General features: G+C 57.0%; 1 protein-coding gene across 1 annotated transcript in view; it reads right to left on the bottom strand.

The window, feature by feature from the left end:
• Positions 1 to 2755: 2755 nt before the first annotated feature.
• The window catches only part of TOLLIP (toll interacting protein), a 32166-nt gene continuing 13747 nt past the window's right edge, over positions 2756 to 21174 (bottom strand). The window contains exons 3-6 of the mRNA XM_087422396.1: positions 15853 to 16035; positions 13974 to 14126; positions 13202 to 13292; positions 2756 to 5541 (exon numbers count right to left, since the gene is read on the bottom strand). Coding sequence (XP_087278522.1) covers positions 5327 to 5541; positions 13202 to 13292; positions 13974 to 14126; positions 15853 to 16035 — 642 coding nt within the window. The 3' untranslated portion in view covers positions 2756 to 5326. The remainder of the gene's footprint in view (positions 5542 to 13201; positions 13293 to 13973; positions 14127 to 15852; positions 16036 to 21174) is intronic.

The following is a 21174-nucleotide window of genomic DNA, read 5'->3' as shown; positions in this document are numbered from 1 at the left end:
GGCTGGGGTGGGGCCTGAGCACAGGCCGCGTGAGGGCGAGTCTGTGACTCGGGAGCAGGTGCCCGTGAGCTCCTCCACTTTGCTGCTGGGGTAGCTCCTGGAAGTCCGGAACCAACAGCAGTCCCCACTGATGGCGAGCCCGGAACACCCCTCGCGGATGGCTGAGGGGGGATCCAAGGGCTTGCCAGGGGACACTGTGCTCCGAAGGCAGTGAGGCTGCACAGGAGAGGGCACCGCAAGTTGAGAAGCCCAGCAGAGCTGCCCCCTGTGCAGCGCGCTGAGGACAGCAGACGCCATCACAGTCGGCTCCCCCGTTAGCAGAGGCAACGGAGTGGGGCGAGGGTCCCACACGGAGCACCAAGGTCAGAGGGCAACCAGAGGCCCTGACCGGCAGCTATGTGGTGACAGGCGTTAGACCAGGGGGTCCCCGGGGCAGGCTGGAAGGACAGCTGACAAGGACGCATATTCAGAACAGAACAGAAGGAGAGCAGAAGGTCGCCAGCCTCCTCCATGCAAAGCCGTGACCCTCCTGCAGCATCCAGACCTGAGGCAGTTCTCAGACCAGGACCAGAACCAGAACCAGAGGAAGGGCTGGGCTCCCTAAGGACACCCCCTCAACACCACAGCAGGTGTACAGGGCGGTGATCCCAGCCCTTCCCAGAGGGGCCCACGGCCATTTACCCCAACGTGCAGTGGAGAACGGACACGCCTCAGGACACAGGCGGCGACACCACTGGCACTAGGGGCCCGCAGCACCACCAAGGCCCCACTAACACTGGGGCTTACGGGGCCGCTGGTCAGCCCGCTGGTCAGCCCCCAACCCTGCAACGCACAACTGGGACAGACAGGCCCAGCTACCGGCAGAGCCCGGCCAGATGCCTCCACCTGTTTGGGAACAGCCACTGCAGTGGGAACCCCTGCACCCAAGCCAGACAACCCACCCAAACCACGTCGTGGATGGGATGGTAGAGCATGGCCCCCCAGATACACAGTGGGTGAAAGCGTCGCTCCCGTTACAGCCCCACTTAATCCATCTGTCCACCGCCTGCAGAAACCAGATGGTGCACAGCGGCTGCAGCGGGCTCTGCACGCCCACCCTGTTCCCAGGCCACGCCATGGACTTCCACACGAGGACCCTCGGGGCCTTGCGCACTGACGTCGGGCCCCGTTGTCTCAACGACGCTCTGTGCAGTTTAACTTAGAGACCGAGGTAACCGTTGTCTCCCACCCCTTCAGAACACAGAGAACCCCCAATGCCATCACCGCTGCCCTCCTCGTCACGGCTGCCCCCAAACTACAACCCTGACCCGCACAGACACCACTGCACAGTCCCCACAGCTCTGGCTCAGTGCACGGGCACGTACCCGTGCTCCTGGGGCCAGCAGTTCTTCTCTTTGTGCCGCTCCCCAGCAGATTTCTCCAGATCCCCCCCGAGTCCCTGTCCCGTCAGCGATGCCCAGTCTGCTGACCACTTGTCCCTTCCGATGGGAATTCCAGTGACCACGTCCTCACCTCTAACAGTTCCGTGGGGCTCTTTCCCAGCTCTGCAGGGGCGTTTTTCACAGCCTTCTGTCCTGTGCGTGCACTTCGTATCCCATCTTGTTTCCACATCTGAAGTCACTACTTGTTCCACGGAAACCCCCGGCCGCTGGGACCTCGCCGCTTCTGCTGAACCTCGCTTCCTGGCCGCTTCCTCTGACGCTGAGGTTTCCCGTTAAGGACACGTGGCTGCTTTGTGTCTGTGCTGCGTCCTGAGAGGCCGAGCCACAGCGCCTTCCTCCAGAGAGAGGTCTCACCCTGAGGCCTGCGGGCTGCAGTGAGGGGAAGGGCGGGCTTCAGTCTCCCTCTCTTCTTTTCCAATGAACCAAGCTGGCACCACAACCTTCAGCCGAGGCAGCACCTCCCAGCTGTTAAGACCTTAAGACGCCAGTGAAGGCCTGACACCCAGGACTGCAGCACCACCCAGCACCGCCTGAGCGCCGGCTGTGAGCTGAGCTCTGGGAAACAGGGGGAGCAGACAGAGCCCCGCACCCCATGGTGACGCCCCCCGTGAGACCGCCACCTCCCCAGCCAGAGGCCCCTTCCTCGTGGGATCAGCTACACAATGAGAACTTGTCTCCCCAGCACTCCTGGCCTCGTCCCGAGTCTTGCAGAGTGAGAAGCGCTCCTTGTTCCTTTGCATCGTGTCAAGCACCAGCACACGCACAACTCTTCTGCTGTTTTGGGCATGTGACACAGAGCGACTGGCAGAAAGGCTGCCTGGAGTGAAAACATGTTGCAGAAACACAAGACTGAGGACAGGGCGGGGCACACGCGGCCAGTAGCCGAGCCCCGGCCCGCCTCCCTGCAGGCGGTGGGTTCTCAGTGGGAGCATGGCTGCCCTCTATCCTAAGGTTCTGTTGAAGAAACGCCTCCTGGCGGCCATGTGATGTACAGTGTGTGGAGGTGGCGGAGGCCCGGGTGCTCGGCCTGCACCCTCACTGGAGCCCACTGTTTCGTCTGGCATCCAGGCCCTGAGAGGTGGGCTCGCGGTGCCCTCAGGATGGGAGACACCCTGTGGCCGTGCTTGACTCTTACTCCTAGGTGGGAATGGCCTGGAGAAGACGTTACAGACGCGACGAGAGAGAGACGGGAGGGGGGATGCCCATGCCCAGGGCCCTGTGGCGCACCCACCACCGCACCCGCCGTCACCACAGCCCAGCGCCTGAGCCTTTCCCATGGTAACTTGAATCAGAAAACATAAACTCACGCTCAGTACACAGATTTCAGGCTAGCGTTCTGAATCCAGCCACTAGATTTCACCTTTATTTATACAATCCTATAACAAGTTTATTAGTGGGTGAACTGATTCTGATTGCTTCATCAATCCTGTTTACTATGAGCAAAGTTAAAAAATACTCAGGAACAAAACTGGTAAACTTTCCTTGGAGGATTTTAATTCTCTGTTTTATATAGATCATTTATTAAATTAGAAGGCTGAAAAGTAAAAATATATTTTACAATCAAAGAAAACTCTGGACACTGGACCCCAACAGAATCGTCAGAAACAAAGCTCTGCGCATCACTTCTGCCCCCAGCGCCGAGCTGACCCCGGAGGGTGTTCTTACACGGGGCAGGGGGCACCCTCAGGAGATGCTGAAGAGGAGGGGCAGACCTGACTCCACAGAACCCCTCTCTCCTCACTCACAGGGTCTGGGGACTGAGGTCGGAGGAGAGGTCAGTGCACCAGCTCCTTTGGGCTCCGACCTCGGCCCAGGCTGAGCCATTCGGCCCCTGTGCACACACGGGAGATGCGTGTGGCTCTGCCAGTGACCTTCGAGGAGGCCTCGGCCCCCAGATACCAGCAGCCGTCCAGGTCTGGCCCGAGTCCCCGGTGGCCTCCGGTCTGCAGCTGGGTAACCAGCCTCCCCCAGGGCCTGGCGGGGGCTTCAGAGGAACGCAACTTCCCACCAAGAGGAACCGGCTGCCTCCAACAGTGAGTGCGCAAACACCAACGCAGCATAAGATGAAGGAAAGGAGAGTCTAATTTAATGAATGAAGGCCTTACAAAACGTGATCTTTCTTTGATCTATTAAAAAAATACAGTGTTCATGAAAAAGGAAAGTAGATGTGGCAAGTTTAGAGTTGTCTTAAAACTATCATTCTCCCTCAAACTAGGGCCCCCTGCAAGTGAGCGTGCCGAGTCCCACGTCCCTGCACGTCCCTGCGAAGGGCGCTCCCGGAGTCACACACGCACAGCCTCCCTGGCGCCTCGGCAAAGGTAAGGCAGAAAACGCTGGGCCAATGGGGACGGGGGCGGCGCTGCCCGTCCTCCACCACGTCTGTCAAGGGCCCGCTAAACAATCAGAGCTGCAGGACCGCCTGACGCCACCTCTGTCAGAGAAGAAATCCGCTCCCCGGGCACAGGCCAGATTGTCGGGAACGTGAGCTCGTGACGCACGAGAAAGTGGGGCTCGCCGAGTTCAAGCAAGTGGCCTGAAGCCCCCAACCAACAGCATGTTGCCCCACTCAGGAGCCCTCACCTGGCCCTTCACCACACGCCTCCTCAGCTAACACAACAAACCCTGCCACAGCACGTCGCCCAAAACACACCCCGCGGCGACGGGAAGCGGGATTCCAGCCGATATTCAACTTCATCTGTGTGAAAAGAGGGACAAAGACTGAGACGGAAGTGCTAAGGTCCTCGCGCCAGATCGTTCATGGAGGTCCCCTGCTGGGACCCTCACGGGAAGATCGTGTATCCGAAAGCTGAGGCAACGACTAGGAAGGACTAGTGTCCAAGACTTACGGCACACTGGGACCCCAGACGTGCACCCACGCATGCACGCTCTCAATGCAAGCACACTATTGAAAGTGCATCACTTCTGAGAGATTTCTCAAATTGGATTTTCACCAGCCAACCTGTCCCCAGGCTCTGTCCGTGGCTGGGGCCGGTGCGAGATCCATACATGCTCGCACACCGCCAGCCTCTCAGGAAGACGTTCCAACACCGACATTCACCAGGCTGCCGTCTCTGTCACCACCTGCAGTCACAGGACTGGGGCACAACGCCCACTGAAGTCAATGCCAGCAGTAAGCCAACAGCTCCTAAATACCCTTTAATACACAGATACAAAGGAGTGTATCTACTACTTTTTACCCCCAATTTTAGGTTCTGTTGCAAGAGAGAGGAGAAGCAACCCCTCGGAATTACATACCACAAAATTGGCGTCAAACAGCAGGAAAGGGAAGGGGATCCCCTGGGGGGTAGGGACGCCCGCTCAGGGTGTGGCCCGCCCAGGACGCCGGCGAGCAGCAGCCCAGTCCACAAAGAGCAGTCAGGGAAGGATGAGCTTCAGTTTGGAAGTTCTAAAAATAACCCCAAATCAGCTGTTAATGGATTCTATGTGCCTTAAATTAATAGGTCTATCCCAACGAAGTCAAATAACTGCATGCTATTAATCAAACCAGAAGGAGGCTCCCGGCTTCCTAAGGCCCTGGCAGAGGCAGGCGGCTCCCACGAGGCATTCGGGAACAGCGAGAGGAAGCGCAAGGCACTTGAGGACGTACGTCCCCAAGCAGGGGGAAGATGAGAGTGTGTACACAGACACGGCCCGTGTCTGCTCTTCTCCCAACACACAGCAAGAAGGAAAGCCACCCGCACCCCAACCGATGGTCGCGGGAAACGAAAACCCACATGCACCTCACATAGGGTGTGGACCAGGGCAACACGGACGTCCGAGGGAAGGGGCTACACAGGGTCTTGCTCGTTGGGATCGTGCTCCCTGGGGAACCCCTGGGTTGGCAAGTGGAAAGGGCAGAAGGACGGGGCAGCGAGGGGCGCGATCTAGGACTCTTCGCCCATCTGGAGCAGAGAGTTGATGGCTGCGTCCTTGTTCCCTCTCTGGGCTTCCAGCACGGAGCGGATCACCTCCGGGTCCACGCTGGGGAACACGTCCTGGATGGCTTTCAGGTCCTGCTCGTTACAGCGGGGCTGGGCGCTCACGGCTGCTGGGGGCAAGGCCACGGGCACCATGCCGGGGCTGCAGACAGCGGGCATTCCTGCAAGCAGAAGACGGAGTTCAGGGAAGACAGAATGTTACCAACGGGCAAGGCGGGTGCTGGCTCAAGGAAGAGCAGGAGGCCTTCTCCTGGCCTCCCTGATCGATGGGGTCCCCTCAGGTCTCACAACCACTGAACCGCAAGGACACCCAAGAAACATGACCTCAAAAACCAACCCACAAGAGAAAAAAACACTGTAACTCTGTATGGTGACGGATGGTGACTAGACTCCTTGTGGCAATCATCTCACAGTGCATATAAACATCGAATCACTGCCGTACACCTGCAACTGATATAACGTTATGTCAATCACACCTCAATAGAAAAACAAAACCAAACCCAGCCAGACACCCAGGGGAGAAATGAGGGGTGTGCAGTCCCTCTGTCTGCGACCCCTACTTCATTTGTTCACTCCCCTCCCACAACCAAACGCAGGGCTCACCTCTACATCTCACCAAGCCTGCTTCACAGTTGGGGGCGGTAAAGACGAGGGGCTCACACACTTTGATCCCTTAAGAACTCATGGATTTATGCCATTAGCATCGATTTTCACTGATCAAAGGCCACAAAACAATTCTCTTTGAGAACAAAACAGCAGACAAAATCTTTACCCAAACATCTGAGGTTCTCAAGTCCATGCCTTCAGCACACATTCTAGAATATGTGCTTTCCCAGTTTGGCACATATGTCGTAATCATACACTGACACGGCAGGCACTGAACGCCCGGGGAGGCTGCACGCTCACATGTAGAACGCACACAACACACAACCCAGGAAAATGCCCAGGAGACCCTGAAGCGGCAGGGCAGTGCATACGGACAAGTGGACAGGAGGCGCGGGTCTCTTCTGTGCGGTCTCCCAGATGTTCAGCACCGCTGATCCCATGTAGGGCCCCTGACGTCCCCTCCTCACACTAGCTGAGTCCCCTCACTTCCTCTGTTAGACGTGGGATGACAAACTCAGAGAAGCTGAGCACTTGGAATCTATGAAGAAGAGCCTGGCAGCATCCGACCTCTGGGAATTCACCAATCCCCACGCGCCTGGTGCAGCCTGACCCCAAGTCAAAGCCCTGACTCCTCCCGACACTGTTCCCTGAGAGAACACAGATGGACCTAAGAGGGGAAAGTGTTAACGAGACTGAGCAGCTAACACAGTACATCATTCCTGGTTAAAGCCCTCTCTAAAAAGCACAAAGGGATCTAAAACCACTACTACTTTAACTTCGAAAGCACAAACAATCCTCCCAACTAAGCCCATGGGAGCAATAGACTAAGAAATAATTTTAGGATACGACTTCTATCCCTTTTCTAAATTCACAAGATCCTAAAGGCAGCCAAACACTGTCTTTAACACCAAAATTGGCAGGGAAAACTGCCAAGTGTTGAAATAAGGTGCACGATGGAGGCTGCGTTGGCCACACACGGGCCGTCTCCTAGACAGAGGAGACGGGAGCACCAGTACTCACTGCTCAAGTCCGCTCGCAGAGGCCCCAAACCACCTCTTCCCAAATCCCTCTGGGCCAGGCCTCGCCAAGCACTTGCTTCCACTCCTGACCCACCAGACTTTAGTCCTGGCCGTCCTAAGAGGCCAGTCTTCACCTTGGTCACAGGTGAAGGGCGGGTCGTCACCTCAGGTCACAGGTCCAGGGCAGGTCATCACCTCAGGCCACAGGTCAAGGGTGGACCATCACCCCACCTCACAGGTGAGGCAGTCGAGCCTGGTGAGAACAGGTCACCCAAGTCGGACCGTGAGCAGGAGGAAGGGGATCCAAGCCCAGCCTCGGGCCCAAGGTGGTGCTTCCCACCTCCGTTCAATCACGAGGAAGGGAAACCACACCACACCCTCGCCATTTTCACGACACTGCAGGTGCAAAGTGACCCTTTCTTCCTTCTCAGATGGAGGACGAAGGGTCAGGTGACTGCCTGTCCCATCTCTGAGGCAAGTGCCCGGTCTGGAGTGACCCCTCACGGCCTCATGGTGGACAGACAGCCAGGCCCTGCAGTTGGCAGAGCCGGTGCACTTGGAGAGAGGGCCGCTGCCACGCACAAGACAGACAGCGTGCGGCAGAGGTCACGGAGCGCCAGAGGTCACATAGCGCAGGGACGTACGCCTCGCCCACCCGCTGCTCCTCCCACGGCTTTCCCAAGAGGGAACGTGCGCCTGCAGCTCCCACCACCTTTGCTGGCGTCCTCACAGGCGGACCTGCTCTTTCCGGTGTTTACCAGCCTGCAGGGGACAGGGAAGAGAAGCGGTGGGTGCCCCGACAATCTATAGTGAGGAAGGTACCATGATGGCCTGTCAGGCTTTAGGAAATCCGGCCTGCCATCACTAAGAGAAAATGCCTTCCCCGTTCTCAAGAGCAAGCCCCGGTCAAAGGGAACAGAGGACCGCCACGGCCTTGCAAAGCCCGGCCAGCACGTCTCAGGGATGGCTCCCGGGAGAAAGCAGCTCCCCCTCCTCCAGACAACTCCAAGTCTGTGTGCCCGAGCGTTCTCCAGGACAAAGCGGCCTTCCTGACCTGCCAACATAACTGAGTTACAGACGTGTTCATCAAATCCTCCTGTGAGCCACGAAAGCGGACGTGTTGGGTTTGGGCCCGGCCGGGGACTCTACAGGGAAGGGATGGACAAAGCTCTGGGCCTCAGTGGAACCCAAGGCAAGTGCCCTGGGGCCTGGCAGGCGGAGAGGTGCAGCGAGCCCCAAGGCCCACGCTACAGACCCCCGTGAGGACAGGGTCCCCCTTCACGTCCTGTCTGAGCTCCTGGAATGCACGCACTCACACCAAGGAGACGCTTAACCAAGGGAACAGAAGCAGCCTCCCTTGAGCAGCGGGACCTCAGCCACAATGTCCACACCGCAGGTCTGTGTAACATGTCAGCGAAATCAAGTTCTCAACTCAATCCAACAACGTCACCGGAAAATGGAAACAACTTTCTGTTTCAGAAGAGTCAATTCTTCAACCCGACCACACTCAGACCATGCAGGCACAAGCGAGAGCACGCAGTCCCACGTAACGTGACACGTGGAAGATCAGACATGACTTTATGGCCCAAGAAGGCTAGTCGGTCGCACAGATGCAGCGACAGCCAAGCTGCACGTGACACAAGAGCCACGGCCTCAGAGATGCTTCTTGTTGAGACAGAGAGCAAAGTGGAGCCTGAGGGACATGTGCAGGCGACCTTGCAGCTCAGAGACAGCTGTGGGCTCGTGAAAATCTCTCACACGATGGCGCACGCCAAAAAGAAGACAACCTAAGTGACTGTGGTGTTACATTTCAAACCTCTCGAGTCTGCTTGATTAATAAACTCATCTCACAAGGAGGGAGAGAATTCTAAGCAACAGCTTGGGAAATTACTAAAAACCCAATTCTCACTTTAAGTCAAACCATTTACGTATTTTAAATAGTGTACAGCATTCAGCTTCAAACTTTGTGCGTTTGTTGTGAATCCCACTTATGAGGGAGAAGGTGGTTGGGCCGGCACCTGGCTGGACTTCACCTTGAATTCAAGCGCGGTTCTAACGCTGGCAGTTTATGCCTCGGAAGCCGCCAGGCCGCCTCTCTCTAGACTCTGAGAGAAGCATCTCGGAGCTGCCAGGCCAAACGCTCCAGCAGGACAGAGGGCGCAGGTGGACACAGGTCAGCTTTGCTTTCGCACTCTGTCAAAAAGCATCAGCATCGACACCTCTGGCAGCTCTACAGAAACCACAGGACCCTGCAACACAGACGTGCCCCTCGGGGTGGAGGGTTTGAGCCCAAAGAGAAAAAGGAACAGGCGAAAGCAGCAAAGCAACCAAGTGCCAGAAACAGACCGTCTTCCCAGAGCGCATGGATTTCCAGACTCAGCCAGCAAAAGCGCACTGCCCACCGCTGCCCGCGCAGAGCACACCTCTTGGGCCCAGCTCAAGGCCCAGGGCCCCTCCCTGGCCCCCCTGGGGAATGGCATCCAGCAGTCACGTCTGTGCAGGCAGATAGCACTACAGACGGCCAGGACTCGGGTGGGGACAACGGCTCATCCACAGCCTGCAGAGATGTGGAGGCAGGAGGGAACAGGCAGGAACCATGCTGACTCGAGGCCACGGTGGAGGCTGCACACCAGGCTGGGTCCCTCTGACGTCAGCGCGCACGTGCAACCCGAGAGCCAGGCGTGCACCTGGGAACGTTTCCCATCCCAGGCCAGGCTGTGACATGAAAACCAAACCTTCCAATCAACCTTCTGCATGCTGCATGGAACCAGGCAGTACAACAGCAAGGCAAAGCATTCCAGAAGTCACACAGGGCACGAGACCGAGGGCAGCACGTGGCTCAGGTGCTGGCCCTCCATCTCACCGTCACTCTCTCCTGAGGACCCCTTTCCTCTACCAACTGGCTCTGCGACCCCCAGGGCTCTCAGGCATCGCTCTAGCTCAGAAAACCCTGCAGCAAGGCAGAGAGAACTTCTGACAGGCTCTCCCCCTTAACCGGCTGCCAGCTCTCCTCACTGGACACGGGCACTGGATCTCCCACGGGACCCCCGCCCTGTAGCGCACAAGCTCCTCGGCCTGGACCACCTACACTGTGCCCGGGCTGCCTGTGGGGGGATGGGGAGGAGGCAGCACCCACAGCGACCACACCCCAGGGTCCAGCCGGTCCTCCGGGAGCAGGGTCCACAGACAGACTGGTCCTCATACACGGAGAACGCTCTGACGATTTAGCAGCAGGCCCATTTTCACCCAACTGGTTTTCTCTCTTTCCATTCTGCAGTTCCCATTAAAGAGAAAGAGCTTCATAAAGTTACATGTTTTTTCCAGATGCATCACATTTAGATATTTCTTTTAAAATTAGGATTAAAAAAACCTACAAGCAGGGCTCCTTGGAGACACGGCTGATTCCCGGCCGGGGCAGGGAATGCCCACGATAAGCCTGGAGCGTCCTGGAGCGCCAGAGAGTAAGGCAGGCTCAGAGGACAACGGGGATGTGCAGAGGACAGACAGCCCAGCGTGACAGGCTCCCTCCAACCATGTCCGGGGTGACACGAGTGACAAAATAAACACTGCTAGTAACAAGTTACAATCACATAAGGAAAAATCATAATCCACTCGAGATCTGATGAGAAACAGGACACTTACATGGTCTTAAGCGCCTCCTGCACAAAACACTTCAGAGTTAATACTTACAAAGAAGGGAGGCTGCCCAGCGAGCAGGCGGGCAGACCCTGCGATGGTGTAGCGAACAGCAGCACCGCCAGTACCGAAGTGAAGGGACTCGAGAAGACCCAGCCCGCCCTAGCCACACCCTGCCAAGGACACATGCCCAGTCCCAGGAGGAAATATCAGGCCGACCCGCAGGATCACCAGCCTGTGCTCTTTAAACACGTGGAGGTGACCAAAGCTGGAGCTGCAGGCCGAGGGAGGTGCTCCTGCTCTGAGAGACAGTGAGGGACAGCGGAAGGCCCCAGACGCACTGGGCTCAGCGCCGAGCCCGCCTGTGAAGGCTGTACTGGGCAACAGGAGGACGTCCTCGTGCATAGGAAATGCAACTACAGTTGGGGTGGGGCAGGGATGGGCATCGGGTCTCAAAAGGTTCAGGCAAAAATTCTTTCCTCTCCTTTGTAACTTTTCTGTAAGTATGTGATTGTTTCAAAATTTACAAATGTATATCAAAAGTTCAAAGTCTCCATTTATAAAGAAATCTAATCTTTCCTAAATTAAACATCTTAGGGCAAACTTGAAAGGCATTTACAAGGTGAACTAAGGATAGGAACCAGAAAAAGACAAGCAATAAATTGTATTTCTTTCTTTGAAAGCCAACTTCCCATACGTTCATACGAATATGTTCTGGTGTTGGTAACTGTGTGGGCTGAACTACGTCCCCTACAAAGATGTGTGAAGTCCTACCAGGAACCTGGGGTCTTTGCAGATGACCAAGTGAAGATGAGTGTCCTTGTAAGGCGAATGTCCTTATAAAAGAGGAAATTGGGACACAGACACAGACACCTGACGACGGAGGCGGAGGATGTCTAGACCCCCAGACGCTGGATGAGCAGCAAGGACCCTCCCCCAGAGCCTCCAGAGGGAGCTCGGCCCTGCCCACACCTTGACTGAGGACTTTGGCCTCCAGAACTGAGAGCATAAATCCTTTTGTTTTAAGCCACCTGGTCTATGGGACTGTGTTACCGCCACCCTAGGATACTAACACCTTTGGTGGCCCCTACAGACTGCCTGTTCCTCCTCAGCCTCCAACTCAGGAAAATTAAACGATAAATCTCATGAAGACTCTGAGAGGAGATCCCAGGACGGTGGTTCTCAGGCTGACCTAAGCATGAACCAGAACCCCTCAGAGGCGACGGAGGCGCCCGCTGTACCTCGTGGCCATGACTCTGGCAGGCCTGTGTCATGGGGTAGTGGCTCCAGCAGGGCTAGGGTCACCACAACATGCTCTCCAGGTCAGACTCCCACCTGGTTCTTCTCTGACTCCCCCATTCTCTGCTGAGATTCCCTTTCTTCTCACTTCCTAAGAAATTCTCCTTTAACTCTCTGAACCTGTTATGGCTCCTTTATGGTTTCTGGGTCACCTGGGTCACTATCGATCAGCTTTGTCCTGACCGCGGTCACTTTCCTGTTTCCTTCCTGGACGGCGCCCTGTACAAACTGGACTCCATTATCTTCCTCAGACGAGCGCCACAGGCAGAACACCCTAAACCTGCGATGAACCATCTAACTTAGGTTGCTGCCTTAAGCTCCCCACACCCCGCCCGGGACTGGGCTGAGGTTGGCTTAGGGTCAGGGTGGGTCCACAGCAGGCCTGCTCTACGGCAAGGCCCCAACCCCGATGCTGCGCCAGGTGTGACTGCACCTGGCCTCTCTGCTCTGGTGGGGCGGAAACCCCAGAGCACCCCCCGCCACCCCCACCCTGACGCAGCACCCTGAGCATGAACAGCCGGGCCCCACGCGCACATCTCCTCTCCAAGGCCCTGCTCCACAGATGCCCACCACTTCTGCCGCCTGGACTCCGGCCTTGGCCTCCTAGGCACCCTGCTTGGACCCCGGCTTCCTGCATCACGACAGAGATGCTGTCTCAGGCAGAGGCGGGGTGACAGTGGGGCTCGCCCCATTTCCCTTCTCCCGGGAGCCACGGTCTCGCACTGTCTGTGGCCGCTGCCCGAAAACAGCTGCCGCCTCATCCCTTTTGCCCAGTCTTACGGCTGTTCATGGCAGGAGGCTAGCAGAGTCCAGTTACTGCCACAGCCAGAAGTGGAAGCTCACCAACAGACTAACATCAAGATTTGAAAATTCAAAGGTGTAAAAGCTACAATCCAACGTGATTTTGCTGTGTTGTCAGCAATTGCTAATTTCTAAAGGTAAATAATTTACTAAGGTAAATAAACATGATAAGAATAATAACATTAGAGCACATAGTTCATTTCACCCCACAGGAATGTGATCTTTTGTCACAATAACTCATATACGTTTAGAAATTACATTTCTACAGCTCCGTAATTTCACTTCACCTTATTCGTGTCAACAGTTAGGGGAAAACACGTTCCATTTCCCACACATGCATAAAAAATTCAAATATAACACCAGACCCATTTGGGAAGGATCTTTGCGCATCCTCACGCGCCTCCCTCCCTGCTCTAAGGCCCTCCCAGGAGCACCTCTCAGGGAGGGGAGGGGCACATACCTGTGAGAGGCACATAGCCGACGCCCTGCTGGTACACAGTGGGCATCAGGACCACGGGCTGAGGCGGCATCATCATGGCAGCCGGCAGGGACTGAAACACACCAAAGTCGATCCCGAGGTCACAGAAGAACACACCACACGTCAAAACCCCACCACTTCCAGTCTCGCCAAAGCCATCCTGGGAGGGACAGCATGGGGCCTGGAGCCCATGACGGGACCTGAGATGGAGGAGCGTCTGGCCAGCCACGGAGCCCCATCAAGCTCTTCAGACGCCCGCACTGACACCCCCCATGACTCTGCTGGGAGAGAAGGGGGTGAGTGACTCGCACTAGAAGACGCTGTAAGACTGACAGCCACGGCGAACAGACGTGATCAAAGAACGTGGCTCAAGAGTCAATGCAAGGATAAAATTCAGGATCAATGCCTGTAAGGTTTTACGAGACTCCTTCTAAGGTTTTAACTATGTAGTTAAGTGTAATACCAACTTCGTGTTGACATAAAAACGTAAACACGTTTACGTATAAGGGGGGCCACCGTGAAGAGCAGGGCGGCTCTTCTCGTGACCACCCCCGAAACCCACAGGCTTGCCTTTCTGTCCCCGCTGAGCTCCTCAGGGGTAAGCTGTTCCAGTGAACTAGAAGAGGAGGTGGCCACGAGCCACCCGGGGCTGGTGAGGCACTCACCGCGTCTGCCCGCCCCACCGTCCCCAGGCCCCCACCATCCCCAGGCCCCCACCGTCCCCAGGCCCTGCCCCACCGTCCTGGCCCCTCACCGTGTAGGACAGGACCAGGTTGATCATGCCCTCCTTGTCGTCCCCCTGCCGCCCACTCAGGCTGTACCATTCATCCAGCACCTTGCCCTGCTTCAGGGACTCAGGAATCGTGACATGCGTCCAGGCAATGCGGTCGTCCATGGAGAAGGCTCGCTGCAGGAGACAGCGGGGGAAGACCATGCCACGTGACCCCACCCCCACCTCCTTCAGAGCCCCTCCGCTGGGATCAGGCCCTCGGCTCCTCCTTCAGCCCTCCAGGTGGAAGGTAAAACCTCAGGGCCTGCCCCCCTCTATCACAAGAAAGGAGGATCCCACGGGGTCACCGCCCTCCCTCATTCCCATCCCTCTGGCCAACGAGGGCCACAGTCAGGCGCCTGGAACACGTGGCCCTTCCTCCCCACCCACTTGGGTTCCCTAGCAAGCCCCAAAGCCCAGTGAGACAAATGGAAGAAAGCGGGCGCTCTCCCTGCTAACCTCGCCCTCCACCTTTCCCTTACTATCCTGAGGGCGCAGAGGCAAAGGGAGGAGAGTAACGAGAAGGAAACTGAAGGAAGGGCAGAGGGCACGGGCACCACCTCCCGGCTTGCTACCCACCCTCACCCCCCAGCTCTCACCCTGCCGATCAGGCCTCCTGGGGCCCTGGCCCGGTCTCAGGAGGGGTGGGACACTCCCAGACAGGTACCCAGAGAACCAGGCTGGGAAGAGCCCTGTTGCATCTATCTGATGCTCCTCAGGGACAGTAGGGTGGGCTCACTGAGACTCCCACCACCAAGAACCCTATTCCCACCCAGCCCCGGTCGGACCCACTTTATATCCTACCCTGTCACAATAGTAGGCTGCCTGAATGTGCCTGGTTTGGGGGTGACGTGTCGACACCCCGTCTGCAGAGTGCTGGGTGTCTGCATCACTGGTGATGGGGTGCATGTGCCTGGTTTGGGGGTGATGTGTCCACACCTCGTCTGCAGAGTGCTGGGTGTCTGCATCACTGGTGATGGGGTGCATGTGCCTGGTTTGGGGGTGATGTGTCCACACCTCGTCTGCAAAGTGCTGGGTGTCTGCATCACTGGTGATGGGGTGCATGTGCCTGGTTTGGGGGTGATGTGTCCACACCTCGTCTGCAGAGTGCTGGGTGTCTGCATCACTGGTGATGGGGTGCATGTGCCTGGTTTGGGGGTGACGTGCTGACACCCCGTCTGCAGAGTGCTGGGTGTCTGCATCACTGGCGATGGGGTGCACGTGCCTGGTTTGGGGTGACGTGCTGACACCCCGTCTGCAGAGTGCTGGGTGTCTGCATCACTGGCGATGGGGTGCACGTGCCTGGTTTGGGGTGACGTGCTGACACCCCGTCTGCAGAGTGCTGGGTGTCTGCATCACTGGCGATGGGGTGCACGTGCCTGGTTTGGGGTGACGTGCTGACACCCCGTCTGCAGAGTGCTGGGTGTCTGCATCACTGGCGATGGGGTGCACGTGCCTGGTTTGGGGTGACGTGCTGACACCCCGTCTGCAGAGTGCTGGGTGTCTGCATCACTGGCGATGGGGTGCATGTGCCTGGTTTGGGGGTGACGTGTCCACACCTCGTCTGCAGAGTGCTGGGTGTCTGCATCACTGGTGATGGGGTGCACGTGCCTTGGTTTGGGGGTGACGTGTCCACACCCCGTCTGCAGAGTGCTGGGTATCTCCATCACTGGTGATAAGGTTTCTGAACATAAGTCGTGAGAGATCCTACAGAGGACATCCGCTCTTCACTATTGCTGGGGACACCAAAACACCCATCACAAAGCAATAAAATGCCTCGTGTCCAGCACACCTAAGCTTCCTGGAGCAGCCTAAACGGCCAGAACGACACGGTGCCTCTGTGCCAGGTGGGCCACCCCCTCACCTCATCAAAGATCTCCAGGTAGAAGGAATCGACACCCGGGGGCACGGTGCACTGGATGACTTTATTCCAGCGAGGGTTCTTGGCGCCGTTGTGGGCCGTGGGTGTCTCGTACACCGCGTAGCCCAGGCGCAGTCGGCAGTACGGGTCCATGCGGGTCATGCCGTAATTCTTTGCCAACTTGGCCTGAAATAAAGCCAACGTGAGAAAAACAAGGCAGCCCCCACCAGACTGAAAGCTCAGCGCTCCCCTAAGTGGTCTGGCCCTTCACCTCATCATTTCCAGCGTTTTCTGGGTTTGAATTCAGCCAATCAAATCAGCCGGTACAGGATCACGGCTGTGCTCCTGGGCACCAGGACCAAGAATAGAGCCATGGCTTGCGTCGTGCATCCCTGTGGGATAACACTGGGCGCCGGGCCTGACAGGCGCGAGGATGCTTGCGGACACACTGAGAGGGCTGCTGGGCCGGCCACAGCGGCTCGTGCTCCAGCATCTTCTCAGAAGAGGCCACGGAGGAGGTGATGACGGCAGGCTGCCCTGAGACCGAGCCAAGGCCCCCTGGAGAGGCGGGGCCTGGAAGGAGGACTTCAGAGCACCCGGACCAGCGACTGCGCTGGCTCCCCTCGCCCTGCGTGAATGGAGTGTTTCAGTGACCTGGTCCTGATCGCCGCCACACACAGCCCGGGGGCACAGCCAATCATCCTCGGTGTCACAGGTCTCCGAATCCCGAGGAGCCCACCCGCACCTCACATGGGTCATGAGCCCAACCTCCAGTGAGATGGGCAGCCTGGGGCAGGAGGACACATTTGCAGGGAGGAGAGTGTGATGGAGGGGGGAGTGATGAGAGGGAAGGCTTGGCTGGATTAGGTTATCAGTCAGCAAATATTTACTCAAAGTAGATTATAGGCTTCAACGCAAAAGCTAGAACCATAAAACTTCTGCAAGACAAAAACAGAAAAACATCCTTGTGATGTTGGGCGAAGATCTCTTAGATACGACAGCAAAAATACAACCCACGAGAGAAATCCTGACACACAAGACGCCATCAACATTACGAACGCCCGCTCTCTGAAGGACTCTGTGAAGAGGATGGAAAGACCAGCCAGATGGGGGAAAATGTCTGCAAATACCATGTTGTCTGACAAAGAACCTGAACTCAGAACACACAAAGAACACTCCAACCTTAGTAACAGAACACAACCCAATTAAACATGGGCACAAGAGCTGAAGAAATCCTGACGGCAAATGAGCACATGAAACACTGCCCAGCACCGGTAAGTCATCAAAGAACTGCAAATGAAAACCCCAGTGAGACCACAAGGAACCTCCTGGAATGGCTCAAACCCAACCCAACCCCAACACCCAGTGCTGGGCAAGCCCAGGAGCGCCTGGGTCCTGCACGCAGCTGGCGGAAGGAAGCAAAGGTGCAGCCATGGAGGCACCGGTCTGCAGCTTCTCAGAAAGTTCACCCACACCCACCACATGACCCAGGAATCCCCTCCCGGGCACTTAGCCAATCAAAAGGAAAACTTACCTTCACACAGAACCCTGGGCGTCGCAACTGCCAGAAACTGGAACAACACGGTGTCTGTCCCCAATGGGGCAACGGAGAAGAGACTGGCCCAGCCACACCACGGAACACCACCAGTGACAAAGAGGAACGAACGGCTGGTGGATGCGCGCAAACACAAAGCCAAATCTAAATGCATTACGCCAGCAAAAGAAGCCAAACGCACGCCGTCATGCACAACTCCAGAGAAGACTGCTCTGAGGGCGCTACTGGAGTAGGTGCTACTGAGCAGGCCAGGCTTGCTGGGGTGCGGGCGGGGGGGGAGGTGGTGTGCAACTGAGAGAGGACAAGTTCACTATCTTGATTACAGAAAACTCATCAAAACTCATGGAAATGTACAGTAACTAAAATGAGTGTATTTTAATGTATATAAATTATAGCCAATAAGGTCAATTTTTTTAAAAAACACAAAAACCCTTGCTGCTTGCTACCCTCTCCAGCCCCCCCCCCCTTTCTCCCTTGAGACTTCAGCAGAAGCCTCTCTTCTGTCTGCAAACCCTCCTCGCCCCCAGGCGAGGAAGTTGTGCCAACTTCACCAGAGCTCCAGCCAAGGGGGCCGGCCACACCCCATCCCAGAGCCTGCCGCCCGCCTCAGCACTGTCCTGTGGACACCCAGCCTCCTGTCTGCACTGTGGGCCTCTCCCTGCAGTGCACGACCTCCGGTCTCAGCCAGCTGCCTTGAAAGCATCCTCCACTTACTGGGTCTGACACTGAAGCGTCCATTTCCTTCCCACCTGTTCTTTCTGTAATTTTCCCCATTTTGGTCAATTCTCTGTCCATCTTCCAGGTGCTGGCGACAGAGGCCTTTGCGGTCATGCCGACCCTCCTTCCTTCACACTCGGGAGCAATCTACAAGTCTGCTGGTGCTCCCTGAGGAGCTCCCAGTACAGGGACTTCCACCCTGGCCCCACGACCTTCCCAACACAACAGCCAGAGGGAGCCGTGGAAACTCAGCTCCTGACAGGGCGCTTCCCTTCTCACTCAGAGTCTGATCCCCAGTCCTGCAGGTCGGTCCACAAGGCCCAGCCCTCCCCTACAGCCCATGTGGCCCCTCACCCCCGGCCCCTGCAGGGCTCTGCTAAGATCCACCTCCCTGGCCACCTCCACTCCCCAGCCCTCACCCAGGGGGTGTGCCACCTGCTCACGGGCTGCCTGTGTTGTTTCTGCACTGTCCACTGTCTGGCCCTCAACCCCACCCTGTGGGCTCCCGGGGGCAGGGCTCTGGGTCTGTCTGTTCATGGCTTTGTCCCCGCCTAGAACAGCTCCCGGCACAAGCTGGGGATTCGCACTTGAGTTCTACTTTTCATGAGTGAGAATTAACCTGGCCTGGTCAGTGCCCATCCTTGAATCTCGCTATCCATAATGTCCCTGTCCCTTCTTTCCATCAGGGCTTCAGACTCTGCCTTTGGCTTCCACCCCGCCCGCACCAGAGGGCCAGCCGTCGTCACGAGCGGAGGAACTCCAGCACAGCCTGCCCTCCACCCCTGCTCTCCCATTTCCTACTCCAGCTTCCCTGACTGTGTCTCTGCTTTCTGCCTCTGGATGGGTGGAACTATAGCTTGCTAACTTTTAACCAGCGGTGACTGGTCCTCTTAGGCCAAGACTTCTCTACTCCTGGGCCCTTCGCTTTGATCTACTTCTTAGGTGGTCGGAGCAGACCTGGAATAACGTGGAAGGCTCCTGGGTGACACACATTATTAGCCTTCAGATAGCTTCAAATACCCTTCTGTTGTCTTCACATATATTTGCTAGAGCAATTCTTAAAAACTGCTTAGAAACTGCTCTGTTATTTTCTGGAAAATGTGTAGCAGAAAGGTCTGAAACCAGCTTTTGATTTTCCCTGGCTTCCAAGTAACTGTTTTTATTTTGTTCCTGCCTAGCTGCTAAGATGTTTCTATCTTACTAATTTAAAGTTATCATCAATGCCCATCCACGATCTTTGCTTGGAGCGAGGCTGACCCCCGGAATTGGCACATGGAGGCTCCTCTTCACCCAGACATCGCCCTGACCCCGCGCGGAGCTCTGCACATGGTGCTGCCCTCACTCCTTGGAGGCCCGACTTCCTGCTACACCCGCCTCCCCTGCCTCCCCTTTGCACCCCTCCCGCTCCCTCCACCCCGTGGACGCAACGCTCAGGCTGTCCCTCACACTTCTCAGGGCTTTTCTGTGACGTCAGCTCGACTCCACTGCAGTCACAGTGTTGAAGGAACGTGGCTCACTCCCACACTCACCGAGCACGACTACACGCGAGGTGCTGCTTGAGGGTCTGCCGGGGACAGACAGACAGACGCTGGTCTCTGTCTCCCACAGCCACATGCAGCAGACACGTCACACACAGCAGGTCAGAAGGCACTGCCAACCGCAGGGAGTAACCAGGTGAGGGGAACAGAGCACGCTGGAGCATGGGATGCCCCTGAGGAGGTGAGCGAGCAAGCGAGGACACCTGGGAAAGTGCCGGGGAAGGAGGAAGATCAAGCAGATGGAGAAGGGCAGCCTGGGGAGGGCGAGGCAGGGAGATAACCGCCTGCAGCGCTCTGGCCACCTGAGGAGCTAGTGGCGGGGCAGGGTGGGCAGACTGCTCCAGCCTGGACCACTGAGGGTGAAGCCGTGAGCCTGCGTGTGGGGCTGCACAGGGTGTGAGACAGAGCCGTCGGGAAGAAGCCCAAGGGTGCAGGCCCGAGCTTCTAGAAGGATGGCACTGCTGCCTACTGAGACTGGGGAGAAGCAGGTGTTGGGGGCTGGAGGCAGGAGTTCCCTCGGGGCACGACATGTCTGAAATGCCTGCTGGACATCCAGGGAAGGCCCCGAGGGCCGTGGTGTGTACGCACGAGTCTGCAGCTGGGCTGAGCGGCTGGTTTGGGCCAGGAGCTGCTCACCCTGGGGCCTGTGGGCAAGGAGGGGAGAGGCTGGCTGGGGCCTGGGCCCCACGGCACTCCACCAGGCCCAGGAGACAGCCAGGGCAGATGGCCAGGGAAGGCAGACAGAGAAGCATGGCGCAGCCTCTGTAAGCCAAGGGAGAAGGGTTATCACAAAGGAAGTGGAAAACCTAAGAGGTCAAGCAGGTGAACCGGGAATGCTCCTGACACCGGGCTGGCACCACGGACAGCCTGGGTGAGCTTGCGGAGGGTACAGACAGGCTGCTGCATGGGCTCATGAGAGAACGGAGAGGGGCCACAGTGCCCCGCAGTCACCGCGCCCGCAGAAGGGGGGAGCACTCCGCTACGGTGGGGCCTGAATTCACTGTGACAGGAGGTCACTGAGCAGAGGAAGCAGCGCGTTATCTTAGAAACACATGCACAAGTGAGTCTGTGAGGTGCACGATGATGAAAAGGGGGCTTGACTGTGAACCCCAACAGCACTGAAGCGTGTTGCTGAGTGTTGGGGATGCTGTGAAGTGCGCACCTTAAAACTCCATCTCATTCCTGAGGTCCAACAGTGACTCTTCTGTCTGTGCATTTCTACAAAATTCACAATGATTTTCCTTTCCTCATTGTTTCACAGAAAGTTCTGATGACAAAACCATTTCACATCCTGACAGTGTATCTGGTTTTCACTCAGCAACCATGGGCATGTCCGGGCCATCAGTGCTGGGCTGCAGGACAGCTGGAGGGGCTCCTGGGACGCGGGCTCCGGAGCTGGATGGGAGAGCTGCAGGCCCCCAGCCCTCTCTGCCCACCCCGTTGTATGGAGCAGCAGCACCTCCACCTTCCCCAGTTGCCCTGAGGGTCAGGAGAGACCGTCCACAGGAAGGAACA

Source organism: Ceratotherium simum, chromosome 34 (assembly GCF_057802395.1).
Source record: "Ceratotherium simum simum isolate JZ-2026a chromosome 34, ASM5780239v1, whole genome shotgun sequence".
NCBI classification, from domain to species: domain Eukaryota; kingdom Metazoa; phylum Chordata; class Mammalia; order Perissodactyla; family Rhinocerotidae; genus Ceratotherium; species Ceratotherium simum.
The sequence above is the reverse complement of the archived record's forward strand: the minus strand, read 5'-3'. Positions and strand labels throughout refer to the sequence as shown.